The sequence below is a fragment of the Ursus americanus genome, chromosome 3 (genome assembly GCF_024610735.1).
Source record: "Ursus americanus isolate L20-20 chromosome 3, mUrsAme1.1.p, whole genome shotgun sequence".
In the NCBI taxonomy this organism is placed as follows: Eukaryota; Metazoa; Chordata; class Mammalia; order Carnivora; family Ursidae; genus Ursus; species Ursus americanus.
The window spans coordinates 6517093-6530688 of record NC_142129.1 but is presented as its reverse complement, the minus strand read 5'-3'; the positions used below and the strand labels follow the sequence as shown (position 1 = coordinate 6530688).

At 47.0% G+C, this 13596-nt stretch overlaps 1 protein-coding gene across 1 annotated transcript; it reads left to right on the top strand.

The window, feature by feature from the left end:
- The first annotated feature begins 1376 nt into the window (after nucleotides 1–1376).
- On the top strand, nucleotides 1377–3870 carry GIMAP1 (GTPase, IMAP family member 1). The gene is made up of 2 exons (XM_087860615.1): nucleotides 1377–1404; nucleotides 2413–3870. Exons 1-2 carry the CDS (start codon nucleotides 1377–1379, stop codon nucleotides 3477–3479), a joined length of 1095 nt encoding a protein of 364 aa, XP_087716741.1. The 3' UTR covers nucleotides 3480–3870.
- Nucleotides 3871–13596: the final 9726 nt, after the last annotated feature.

The following is a 13596-nucleotide window of genomic DNA, read 5'->3' as shown; positions in this document are numbered from 1 at the left end:
TTTCTAAACAATATGGAAAATTCCAATGACCTGCTCAAGAGTTCAGTGAATTTCCCATAGCACACTTTCTCATTTCCAACAAGGACTTCTGGCTTTAGCTCTATTTTTGTTCTTTGCACGAAATCTGTTTCCTCACTTCCACTCTGGGGTCAGTTATGGGAGTTTGCTGATTTGTATGCACAAGATAACTCATCCCCTAAGCCTGTGGGCTGACCTTTGCTGAGGGCTTTGGGGAGGTGGCAGGGGTGTTACTGCAGAAACACAGAACCCTTTAGACTGAGTACCAGGCAAACCTGTCACCTAAGTCCTCAGGCCAGAGAGAAGTTATCCAGCAGCCCCTCCCTGTGCTTTTCCTCGGGTGGCGCCCACGGGACAGAACACAGTCACCCACAGTAAGCAGGTGTCACCATGAAGAGGTAGCATTTAAAATGGATGGTGAGGCACAGACAGGACTCAGATGGAAACGTGGGTGAGAATCAGTGATCAGAGGAGCAAGTGCGCAGGAGGGAAGGGGGATCCTGAAACCTGCTCTCTGTGGAGCAGCCGAATGAGCAGGGGGTGAGATGGAAACGCGGCCAGAGAGGCAGACGGAGGACAGGCTGGGCGCTTCTGTCCTGGCACTCGTGTGCTCACACGGACGTCATCGCTGAGTGTTTAACTGTATTACACCGTGTTGGAATGGGTCTAATCACTTACTCTGAGAGGCCTCAGACCTGGGGCAAGAACATCAGGAGCTGGAGGGCGGTGACCCATCTCCCCAGCACACAAATCAAACTTAGACAAATGACACAAGCCCAGATTTTCAGTTTTCTGAGAGCAGATCACAGGCTCTTCAGATCAGCTTGGGGGGATGTTTGCTTTCCAATTTCCAAAAACAAAATGCAAATTCTCTTCTCGCTTTTTTTCCCAGGCCAACCACCCTAAGGTAGTCCCCAAGTCACTGAGCAAATTTTTGGATTCTCAGCATTTTCCGAAGTCTCCCCTGGCTGTGGAATCTCCTGGGAAAACTAGGAAGCTCCAGCTTATGTCACTGACACAGAACTACCTGGGAACATTAGCATTGAGCTCACTCTGACACAGGGACGTGCTATCATCTCCCCTCTGGTGTTTGCGTCCAGAGTCCCTGAAAGGTCACCAAACGTTCTCCTGGTGTCGTTCCAACACCAGTCAGGTCCTTCCAGGGTTCTTCCCTATGTGCTGATGTTCAGGGGAAGGCAGGAGCCATGACCTTTGCACTGTGGTTGCCACCAGCTCTTTGGACCTTGCCTGACCCATTGAAGGTTGTTATACCTATTCGATGAATGAATGAATGAATGAATGAATGAATGAACGAACTGTGTTTGGGCCTCTTCCAGGCAAGCATGGGAGGACGGAAGATGGCAAGAGATGAAGAAAACGCCTATGGTAAGAATTTCCTCACTGTATGTACTTGGCCCCAGGTGTCAGCTCTGGGGAACAAGGTGATGAGCTAACACAAGACGGAACAAATCCCAGGGGCGTCTCGGTGCTAAGGGGAAACAGCAAGAGCCCCGGATTTGCCTTTGTGCGGCATCTCTGCCCCTACCCTACTGGGAGATACTAAGTGCTTTGACTAGTCTGTGCCTCCCAAGCCAAAGGGTAAACTGAGAATAAGAAATCTACTCTGAGGGGCACCTGGGTGGCACAGCGGTTAAGCGTCTGCCTTCGGCTCAGGGCGTGATCCTGGCATCATGGGATCGAGCCCCACATCAGGCTCCTCCGCTATGAGCCTGCTTCTTCCTCTCCCAATCCCCCTGCTTGTGTTCCCTCTCTCGCTGGCTGTCTCTATCTCTGTCGAATAAATAAATAAAAAATCTTAAAAAAAAACAATAGAAATCTACTCTGAGCCCCACAGACGAGGAGGTAGAGGCAATGAGATCTTGGAGTACAGGGAACACGATTTACCAGCTAGAATGTGCTAGAGAACAAGGATGGGGGCTTAGCAGGTAACTTCCTGGCAGCAGGTGTAAGAGAGAGGGAGGAGGAGGGCAAGAGGAAAGGAGGGGAGAAGGCAAGGGACCAGCTCCCCTAATCCTCTGGGCAATCCGGGAGAAACGACTCTCTGTCACCACTTCCAACTGTGCTGAAGAGGGTGAAGCAACTTCCCCTCGGTTACACAGCGGACACACGCTGGGGCTGTGATTCCAACCAGGGTGGCAGGGACTCCAGACAGCCCTTCACTCCCGGGCCTCCCACGCCCTCCCGCCTCTCCCCGCTGGGATGGCGTCTCGGAGAAGTATCCCAGAGGCCAGGGTAGGTGTCAAGCAGCGACAGCTCTGCACCGCGAGCGTGCCCGGAGATAATGTCAGCAGAGTCAGGGCCTGGCATCGTCAGGGGTGCCCTCCCGAGACATGCGCACCAGCTGCTGGAGCGGGTACAGGTGCCTGTGCTGAGGCCAAAGACGGGAGAGAGAGGGGTGCAGATGCCCCGGAGCGGGACAAGCTCTGCCCAGACCCCCTAGGAAAGGCTCGGCTGGAGAAGCAGAAGCCCAAGGCCTGCTGCTCTCCTGTGTCCCACAGACACCCCTGAGGCCCAGGGCAGCGGAGCGGGAGGTGGCTCCAAGGCGGGCCCCCCACGCCTACTCTGTCCTCGCAGGTTCCGAGGACTGGGAAGACGTGCCGCCTGCGCAGGAGCCCAGGCTCGGGCTCATCCTGGCCGGCAAGACCGGCGCGGGCAAGAGCGCCACCGGCAACAGCATCCTGGCCCACAGGCGCTTCCCGTCCAGGCTCGCATCCACCCCGGTGACCAGGACCTGCGCCCAGGGGAGCCGCCGCTGGGCCGGCTGGCGCGTGGAGGTCACCGACACCCCCGACCTCTTCAGCGCCGGAGGCCGCGGCGCCGACCCGGACTGCACCGAGCGCGGCCGCTGCTACCTGCTGTCGGCGCCCGGGCCGCACGCGCTGCTGCTCGTCACCCAGCTGGGCCGCTTCACCGCCCAGGACGAGCAGGCCCTGCGCGGTGTCCGCGAGCTGTTCGGGGCCGACGTCCTGGCGCGGACCATCGTCGTCTTCACCCGCCTGGAGGACCTGGAGGGGACCTCGCTGGACGACTACATTCGCTACACCGACAACCGCGCGCTGCGGGCCCTGGTGGCCCAGTGCGGCGGCCGCGTGTGCGCCCTGAACAACCGGGCGGCGGACGCGCAGCGCGAGGCGCAGGTGGAGTTGTTGCTGGCGCAGGTGGAGCGGCTGGCGCGTGAGCACGGGGGCGCGCCCTTCACCAACGCCGTGTACGGCCTGGCGGAGGCCCTGCGCCACACGCCCCCGGACCACAGGCTCCGGCAGGTGGCCCAGCGGCTGGCGGCGGCGGGCGGCTCAGGACGGGGACGGGGGCGGCGCTGGCTGGAGGTGGCTGGGCGCAGGTGGCGGCGGGCGCTGCTGCTGCTGGGGGGCGCGCTGCTGCTGGGCCTGCTGCTCTGGCGCCTGAGGCCACAGCCCTTGCAGGAGGTCAGTCCTGACTGACAGTAGCAGGACGTCTACCATCCACTGAGAGTCACTTCACCGCTGGCGGTGTGTGCCTTCAGGGCCCACAGGCTTTCTTCCTCCTTCCCTAGCGGTGATGACCTCTGCAGAGTCCTGCCAGGGCCGCTCTCCCACAAAACCTTCCCCTGGGACATGGGCCTCCCTGCGCTCTCCTTTCACCGAAGTCGAACAACCAGAGTGGCTTTCGTCTGGTTTCCACTGACCTCAGCTGCCTTTCCCTGTCCTTGGGTTGTCTTCGCTCCTGTCTTTGCCCTCATGCCCCTGGACTCACCCCTGAGGCCCAAGGGCAAGAGCCAACACAGAGCAGAGCCTCAGTCCGTCCTCATTTGAGTTGAATCTGAGTTGAATAAATAAATGTATGCAACAATCACATCGTGTTAAAGGAAATCGGTATTTCCTTTAGATGGTAGATGTTCGTTCTGCCCTATATTCCTGTTGAACAGACGCTAACTCCTGGCATTCCTAACCCAGTCTGCAAAACCCATACACCCCAGTGCAAACACACCCACACACACTCAGGCACGTGATGAGAAGAACAGAATACATTGGCCTAAAACTGTCCGTCCACCAGCAAGGCGCTGTCTCCCTGGACATGGCCATTCCCACCCCTCAGCAGCGTGAAGGCAGACCGGTTCCTTAGGGGCCATTGAGACCCAGCAGAGAGTCCACTTCCAAAGAGGAGATTTGTCACTGGCTCCCGCACTCACAGGGTAAGGTGACACTTTCCAGCCCAGGGATAAATAAAACACTGAAGAGGTTTGGAAATGTTTCTTTTATTTCAATTTCAAAAAGGGGGGGGGGGGGCGGCAGGGGCGCCTGGGTGGCTCAGTCGTTAAGCTTCTGCCTTCGGCTCAGGGCGTGATCCCAGGGTCCTGGGATCGAGCCCCACATGGGGATCCCTGCTCCCCTGGGAGCCTGCTTCTCCATCTCCCTCTCCCCCGCTTGTGATCCCTCTCTCACTGGCTGTATCTCTCTCTCTATCAAATAAATAAATAAAATCTTTTAAAAAAATAAAATAAAATAAACACATGAAAAGATGCTCGGCATCATGCAAATCAAAGCCTCAATAAGACACCGCTTCACATGCACAGGACGGTTATAATTTAAAAAACAAAGAACAACTAAGAAATACGAGTGAGGATGTGGAGAGATCGGCCCTGACACATTGCTGGTAAGGCTGTCAGCTGGAGCAGCCACTATGGAACGGAGGCTGGCAGTTCCTCAAAAAGTGGAACACACAGTTACCACATGCTCAGTCACTGCACTCCTAGCTCTGTGCCCAACAGAACCGAAAACATGTTCACACAAAAACTTGTACGTGCGTGTTCGTAGCAGCACGATTCATTATCGCTGAAAATGTGGAAGCAACCCAAATGTCCATCAACGGATGGATGGATACACAGAAGATGCTGTATCTAGATAATGGAACTTTATTTAGCCATAAAAAGAAATGGGGTACAGACGCAGGCCACCACATGAATGAACCTCGAAAGCATTCTGCTAAGTGACAGAAGCCAGACACACAACAAATCACATGAAGGTATGATTCCGTTTGTATGGAATGTCCAAACACTGGACTGGGCTCATGAGAAGGTCCTTGAGAGGGTCTGAGCCTTAGCTGCTTCTGCTCCGTCAACATTTATATTCAACTTCACTTGTTAAATGTGTTTTTTTGTTTTTGTTTTTTCCAAGTAGGATCAACACCCAGCATATAGCCCAACACGGGACTTGAGGTCATGACCCTGAGATCAAGACCTGAGCTGAAATCGAGGGTCAGGCCCTTAACCAACTGAGTCATGCAGGCGCCCCTCAACTTCACTTTTTCAGCTTTTCTCCACTCCTGTGGGTTGAATCGTGTTCCCCCAAAAAGATATGTTCAAGTCCTAACCCTCAGTACCTATGGATGTGACCTTACATAGAAATAAAGTCTTTGCAGATTTAATTATTAAGATAAGGCCATTAGGGTGGGCCTCAATCCACATGACTGGTGTCCTTATCAGAGGAGGGAAATGTGGCCACAAACACACACAGAGGGAAGACAGTCATGTAAAGATAGAGGCAGAGGTGGGACTAGGCTGCCAAGAAACCCCTGAGGCCATCGGGACCTGGAAGAGGCAAGGAAGGGTCCCCCTTCAGTCATCCCAGGGAGTATGGCTCTGCCAACACTTCCGTTTTGGATTCCTGGCCTCCAGAATCATGAGAAAATAAATTTCTGTCCTTCTAAGCCACCCAGTTTATGGTACTTTGTTATAGTAGCCCTAGGGAATAATACAGTTAATGTGTGAACAACTTGGTTGATTAACACATATTTTGTATGTCCTATGTATTATATGCTGTATTCTTACAATAAAGTAAACTAGAAAGAAGAAAATTTTATTAAGAAAATATGAGGAGGAAAAATACATTTACAGTACTATACAGTATTTATTATTTTTTTTAAAGATTTTATTTTTAGGTAATCTCTATACCCAACATGGGACTCAAACTCACAACCCTGAGATCAAGAGCCACACGCTCCACCGCCTGAGCCAGCCAGACACCCCACACATTACTGTACAGGATGTACTGGGGAAAAAAAAATTCACATAGAAAGGGATCCACGAGTTCACCCTCATGTTGTTCAAGAGCCAACTGAACATCCTTCCTGTTGTGATTCCCTCTCATTACCCCTGGTCAACATACAAGAATTACATGTTTGTGCCATTCAAGGAGATGAAATGGCAGATCGCTCATAGATATGAGTAGGCAGGGCACTAAGGGAGTGCAGGCTGCCCCCATATCACCCTCCTCTGAGCATGGCCTAGTGGTGACAGTAATGACTAGGGAGGACATCAGTCCCGAAGGGGCAGCTGTGGACCAAAACCGAAGCAAGCTGAGCCCCACTGTGAAGCTGGGTGACGTTCAAGCACAAGGTGATCGTACATGAGGACAAATTGGAAGCGCCTGGAACGATACCCGCCCTGACCCTAAATACATAGTGGAATGGGGGCTGGGTGCCTGGCTCCTACCATTCTGTAGACAGGGGCTATAGAAGTGGCAGACCCTGGAGAGGTACAGGGTCATCTCCAGAGGTCTCTTCAGGAACCATGGACGTCAGAAGGAAGTGACAAAGCGTTTTTCAAGTGTTGAAAGAAAAGGACTATCAACCCAGAATTCTGTTACCAGAGAATATGTTCTTTAAGAATAAAAGGGGAGGGCGCCTGGGTGGCACAGCGGTTAAGCGTCTGCCTTCGGCTCAGGGCGTGATCCCGGCATTATGGGATCGAGCCCCACATCAGGCTCTTCCGCTATGAGCCTGCTTCTTCCTCTCCCGCTCCCCCAGCTTGTGTTCCCTCTCTCGCTGGCTGTCTCTATCTCTATCGAATAAATAAATAAAATCTTTAAAAAAAAAAAAGAATAAAAGGGGAATCACGACATTCTCAGGTGAAGGAAAAATAATTGAGGGAATTTGTCACCAGGGGACCTTCTCTAAAAGACTAAGGAGGATTTGAAGCAGAAAGGAAACAATAAAAGAAGGAACCTTGGAACACTAGGAAGAAAGAAAGTAGCAAAAATGTACTCTCCTTCTCCTTGAGTTCTAATTATGTTTGATGATTGAAGAATATATTACAACACCGTCTGATGCGGTTTTAAATTTATGTACAAGAAATAAATTTAAGACAATTATGTTGTAGACAGGGGAGGTTCAGTGTTGTAAAGGGAGGTTAAGTTTATATGCTTCACTCTGGCTGGTGAAATGATAACATCAATTAATGGACGGTGGTAAGATATATATCTATTATAATATCTAGAACAACCACTAAACTACTAAGTAGTTATTCAGAAAGGGGATACTTTAAAACAGTGTCCCCTTTCTGAGTAATGATTTTAGTGGTTTTTCTAGGTATTATAGTACAAAAATAGACACAGTGATCAAGAGAACAGAATAGAAAACCCAGAAATGGACCCATAACTGTGTGGTCAATTTATCTTTGACAAAGCAAAGAAGAATATTTAGTGGAGAAAAGATAGTCTCTTCAACAAATGGTGTTGGGAAAACTGGAAAGCAAGATGCAAAACAATGAAACTGGACTACTGTCTTACACCATACGCTAAGATAAATTCAAAATGGATCAAAGACCTAAATGGGAGATAGGAAACCATTAAAATTCTAGAGCACAACACCTGCATCAACCTCTTCGACATTGGCCGTAACAACTTCTTACTAGATCTGTCTCCCAAGGCAAGGAAAACAAAAGCAATAATAAACTATCGGGGGCTTCATCAAAATAAAAACCTTCTGCACAGTGAAGGAAACGATCAATAAAACTAAAAGGTAACCGACAGAAAGAGAGACGATATTTGCAAATGACATATCTGATAAAGGGTTGGCATCCAAAATATAAAGAATTTATAAAACTCAACACCTCAAAAATGAATAATCCCATTAAAAAACAGGCAAAAGACATGAATAGACATTTTTCCAAAGAAGACAGACAGATGACCAACAGAACCATGAAAAGATACTCAATATCACTCATCATCAGAGAACTACAAATCAAAACTGCAATGAGATAGTACCTCACACCAGCCAGAATGGCTAAAATCAACAACAGAGGAAACAGCGGATGTTGGCGAGGATGTGGGAAAAGGGGAACCCTCTTTCACTATTGTTGAGAATGCAAACTGGTGCAGTCACTCTGGAAAACAGTATGGAGGTTCCTCAAAAAGTTAAACTAGAACTACCTTATGACCCAGCAACTGCACTGCTAAGTATTTACCCAAAGAAGACAAAAATACTAATTCAAAGGAATACATTCCCCCAATGTTTATAACACATTATCAACAATAGCCAAATTATGAAAAGGGCCCAAATGTCCATTGACTAATAAATGGATAAAAAGTGATATGCATGTGTGTGTATATATATATATATACACACATATATACAAACATATACATAATGGAATGTTACTCAGCCACCAAAAAGAATCAAATCTTGTCATTTGCAACAACATAGGTGGAGCTAGAGGGCATTATGCGAAGCAAAATAAGTCAGTCAGAGAACGATAAATACCATATGCTTTCACTAGTATATGGAATTTAAGAAACAAAACAAATTATCATAAGGGAAAAAAAGGAAGAGGAAAACCAAAAAACAGACACTTAACTAGACAACAAACTGATGTTTACTGGAGGGGAGGTGGGGGTAGGGGGATGGGTGAAATAGGTGGTGCGGATTAAGGAGGGCACATGTGATGAGTACCCGGTGTGGTGTGGAAGTGTTGAATCACTAAATTGTACACCTGAAACTCATATTATACTGTATGCTAACTACTTGGAATTTAAATAAAAACTAAAATAAATGAATAAATATAAAAACACTATATTAAAATCAGAATAATAAAATTGCTCAAGTAATCCACAGGAATGTAGAGGAGAAAATAGAGAAATAAAAACTGGAGTGAGCAAAGGAAAAAAACAAAATAAAAATGGCAGACTTATGCACTAACACCTCATAAATTAATTCTATTAAATGTAGGGATCTAAATTAAAAATTAGAAACTGGAGAGTAGATTAAACCATATAACCCAACTATATGCTGCTTCCAAGAAAATAATTTCAGATATTATGGTAGAAACAAGTTGAAAATAAAAGGATGAAAAAAGATAAATAGTGCAAATATTAAATATGCAAAGGAAAGAAGGAATGGCTATATTAATATCAAATAAAGTTGACTTCAGAGCACAGCAAATTACCAAAACCAGAGAGGGACATTACACAGTGATTGAAAGGTTAATCCATCAAGAAAACAAAGCAATCCTAAGTGTGTATTCCCGAAAACAGAACTGCAAAACGTGTGAAGCAAAAACTGAAAGAATCAAAAGGAGAACTGACGAATCCACAATTCTGTTTGGAGACTCCATATCCCTCTCTCAACCACTGATAGAGCAACCATGAGAAAATGAGCAAGGTTATAGGAGAATTGACCCCATAACACCATCAATCACAGGATCTAACTGATATTGATAGAAACAAGTGGAGCAGACACATCCTTTTCAAGTGCACGTGGAACATGGACCTAGATAGACCACATCCTGGGCTACAAGACAAATCTCAACGAACGTAAAATTACGAGTCGAAACTGTATGGAGTGTGTTCTCCGATCACAATGGAATCCAGCTGAAAATCAGTCATAGAAAGGTACCAGAAATGTCTTCTTCTCTGCCCTAGCAGCTTCATGACTCCCCAAACCATCACTGGGCTCTGAGCAAAGGCCTTATTGATGGCCCTCCCGTGTCGAAGTCTAAGGCTGAAAAGGGACTTTTCTGGGCTTGGAAAACACTCAAGACTCTGTCACCGAAGGATGGAAAAGTAAGTGGTAAAGACCCATTTCCTCTTTTTTTCTACCCATTGCGAAAGCCAACCTCCTTTGCCATTGAAGAGAAGAGGGGAGAATACTTTCCCTACTGCATGTCTGTCCCTGTTTCCAACACTCAACTCCTTTTCCACCTTGAGCACAGATGACTTTGCTCAAGAATGGACAAACCTGGCGTCTACTCACCCTTGGCCAGCCTCTGCCCACCTTCCAGCTTAGCCAACCCTCTGTGCATGATCAGCTCAACTATGTAATTTAGCCCCTTGGTAGAAATTCTGAGAGCAGCTGCCTGGTCAGGGCAGATACTTTCCAGGCTGTGTGAGAATAGGCCTTCCAGGATGCTGGGCACACCACGGCTCACATCCCTGAGGCACTGGTACAACCTTCTCTGTCCACTCACGGGGATTTCAGGGACTCCAACTCCACTCACACAGGAGAAAAAGACTCTCTTTTTTTGACAAGACAGGAACCTGAGGCCCAGCAAGCTTAGATAGCAAATACCAGGCACCCTGCATACCAGACCTGGAACCACAATCTGAGTCCTACAATTCACCTTCTGTGTGTCCCTCCACGCACCTCACCGGACCCCACCCCACCCACTCAGTGATGAGATTGTGGGAAATGTGGAAGTGAAATCTCAAGTCAGAGTTTGATGGGAGGAAATCTGAATTATGAAACACGATTTCTCTTCCCTTGTCTCTGCTCAGTCTTCAGGAGGAAAGGAAATAATACACACTGTTGAGAAAGGAGTGTTGAAATGTCCAACTATAACCATGGATTTGTCTGTTTCTCCATTCACTTCTGTCAGTTTTACTTCTTCAATTTTGAAGTTTCTTGTTTTTCTGAAGCTCGGTTACTTATGGATGCGTGTGATGAAGGAGAGTCAGAGGAAAGGCATGCAGGGACAAGTCCCCCACCTCCCCACCCCCGGCCTGCCCTATAAGGAAACCTCCTTAAGAGGACATTACACGTACCCTGGAAGGAGCCCTCCACCCTTTCCCAAGCTATAGATAGATGACAAAACCCGATTGGATGGCAGGCACAGAGAGGATAAATCAGATTAAAACAACAAGCCAACAAGCCCATAAAAAACCCCTAGACTTAGAAATTCTGGTGGCAAAGCTCTTGGGTCCCCTCCCTCTTTGGGAGCTTTGTATTATTGCTAAACTCAATAAACTTTGCTCTGCTGCCCACCACTCTGCTTGGTCTCCCTCTTCATTTTTCATAGTGGCATGACCAAGAACCAAGTGCACCGAAGAGAAAATCCTGTAACACATGCACATTCAGTATTATTGTGTCTTGTTGATGAATTAACCTCTTCATCCCTGGGAAAGGTCCTTCTTTATCCCTGGTGAAGAGAAGGTGTTGCTCTGAGGCCTGCTTTGTCTGATAGCAATATAGCCACTGCAGGCTTCATATACTTTATGTATGCTATACCTTTTCTAATTCTTGGCCTTTAACCTATCTCTTTATATTTAAACCCAGACCTTTTGGGTTTCTATGGTGGCTTCCATGCACAGTCATGATTGACTAAGTCATTGGCCATTGGCTGATTCAACTGCCACCCCTCACCTCTCTGGTCCTGGGAGGTCAGGGTGGAATTGAAAGTTCCAATCCTCTATTCCCATTGTCCCATTGTCCTTGGGAAAACCGGCACCCCACCGTGATGGGTCTGAAAGCCACCTTCATTAACATAACAAAAACACCTTTATCGTCAGTATCTCAGAAAATTTCAAGGGATTTAGGAGCTGTGAGCCATGAACCACGGACAAAGACCAAATACATATGAAAAATATATTTTGGTCATTTGATCAAATACCTATTTCTTATAAATCACAATATCACAGGATGCGTGGTAAATATTAACCTTGGCTATTCCATCATGCCCTGAAACAGAAGACCCCGCCCACATGTCTTCTTTTGCAAAGTATTTGTCAAAGACACTAGACATCTGTACTATTGACTTTCCCACATCCTGAATTTTGCTGTTTGCAACCTCACAATGTCATTTAGTATCTTCCTCTGTCTCATAGATTTCTGTAAGCTGGAACTTAGCTGTGGTTGGCTTGATCAGACCAGAATCAAGTTCAATTTTTTTGCCAATGTTACTCATAAATGGTGCCCTATGTTTCCGTCAGGGGGACTTAGTGTTTTGTTTTACCTCTTTTTATGTTAGTAGTCATTGAGGATCACTGGGTAAATCCATTATTTAAAGAAGTATTGCAAAATGGTGATATTCTATTCTTCTATTTCCTTTCCATTGTGTAGCTAGAATATTTGTATTAGGATATTCTCTCCCTCTTCACTTACTTAGTAACCTGAAGTACAGTCTATGCTAGAAAGGCGGGATAAATGCTTGATAAACACCAGGATAAACTACAAATGAGTAAGAGATTTAAACGTTAGCAAGAAAGAAATCAGAAAAGTTCTAGAAGGCAACAGAAAAGTATTCCACTGTAATCGATGCATGTGGACATTGTGACTATGATTCAAAAGCCAGAACACACAAATTTATGGATTCCTATGCCTACATTAGAGCGATACACATCTGCATTTAAAAAACAAAGTAAAGGGCTGCGGAGCTGGCTCAGCCGGTGGCGCATGAGACTCTGGATCTCGGGGTTGTGAGTTTGAGCCCCACATTGGGTGCAGAGATTACTTACAAATAAAATCATTCAAAACAACAAAAACAAAGTAAAATTTGAATAACAAACTAGAAAATAATATTTGTAACCCATATAACAGACAAATGACTAATCTGTCCAATATGTACAGTTTCTAGGAAATTGAAAGGTAAGAGACCAGAGAAAAGAAAAGACAGCAGAAAAAGGGACCAAAGAAAAGAAGACGGCAGAAAAACAAACTGATACCAAACATAGGAAAAGATGCTTAATCTCTCGCTTATGGAAAGAAATGCGTATCAAACTGCATTCAGGTGTGATTCCTCCTCTATCAGGTTTTAAAAACCCAAAGTTATGCCTCTGACAGATTTTGGCCATGTTCATGTGCTTAGAAAGACAAAAGAGTAAGCATGTTAAGAATTTTTGAACGGCTATTCCAGATGTCACCGTTTCTATTCAGAATGCCACAGAACCCCTTCTTCCCTCCATACTTTTGAATAAAAGCATATACACACAGAGAATGTAGTCATTTGGGCAAACTAGTACCTTTTCACCCAAAACACAGAGCCCCCTAAAAGCTGCAGTACTAAATGTAGCAGGGATCAAGGTCAAAATGGAGCTCTCCGAACCTTCTGCCTGAATGGAGGACCATCGGGCCCAGAGTGGACCTCTACTCAGGCCACACCACATGAGACCGAGAAGGGTAACCTGAAGAGAAAGACTCACCTGAGTCAGCCAGGAATAGGCCTTCTCTGGTCATCTGAGAGTGTGGACACAGGAATCCCCAAGCAGGTGACGCATGGCTCCAGGGAGACTAGAAACTGAAGAGAGGGGACATGGAACCCATATCCTGGTTTGAGGCAAAGAAACTCTACTCCAGTATCTGGAAAAAGTGAATGTCAGGCTTTCCTCCAACTCTCCAAATTACTTCTGTTTGTATGAGAAGGAGTGAATATCATTCTCTTCCTTTATTTCCTGACCTCTGAGAATTTCCCAGTGCCTGCTTTTCCTAAGGCTCAGCCCCCATCCTGCTGCGCTGACCCCTTTCTCTCCTTCCCCAGCATGTGCACGCCCCCTTCTACACCTGTTCCTGGGCCTCTTCTCGCGCCAGGAACTA

Bases quoted from the DNA above. Each gene is read 5' to 3' on its own strand.
- GIMAP1 (XM_087860615.1), top strand. From the start codon at position 1,377: ATGGCAAGAGATGAAGAAAACGCCTATG. The intron at 1,405-2,412 runs GTAAGAATTTCC...GCCTGTGCTGAG, and splicing joins AGATGAAGAAAACGCCTATG to GCCAAAGACGGGAGAGAGAG.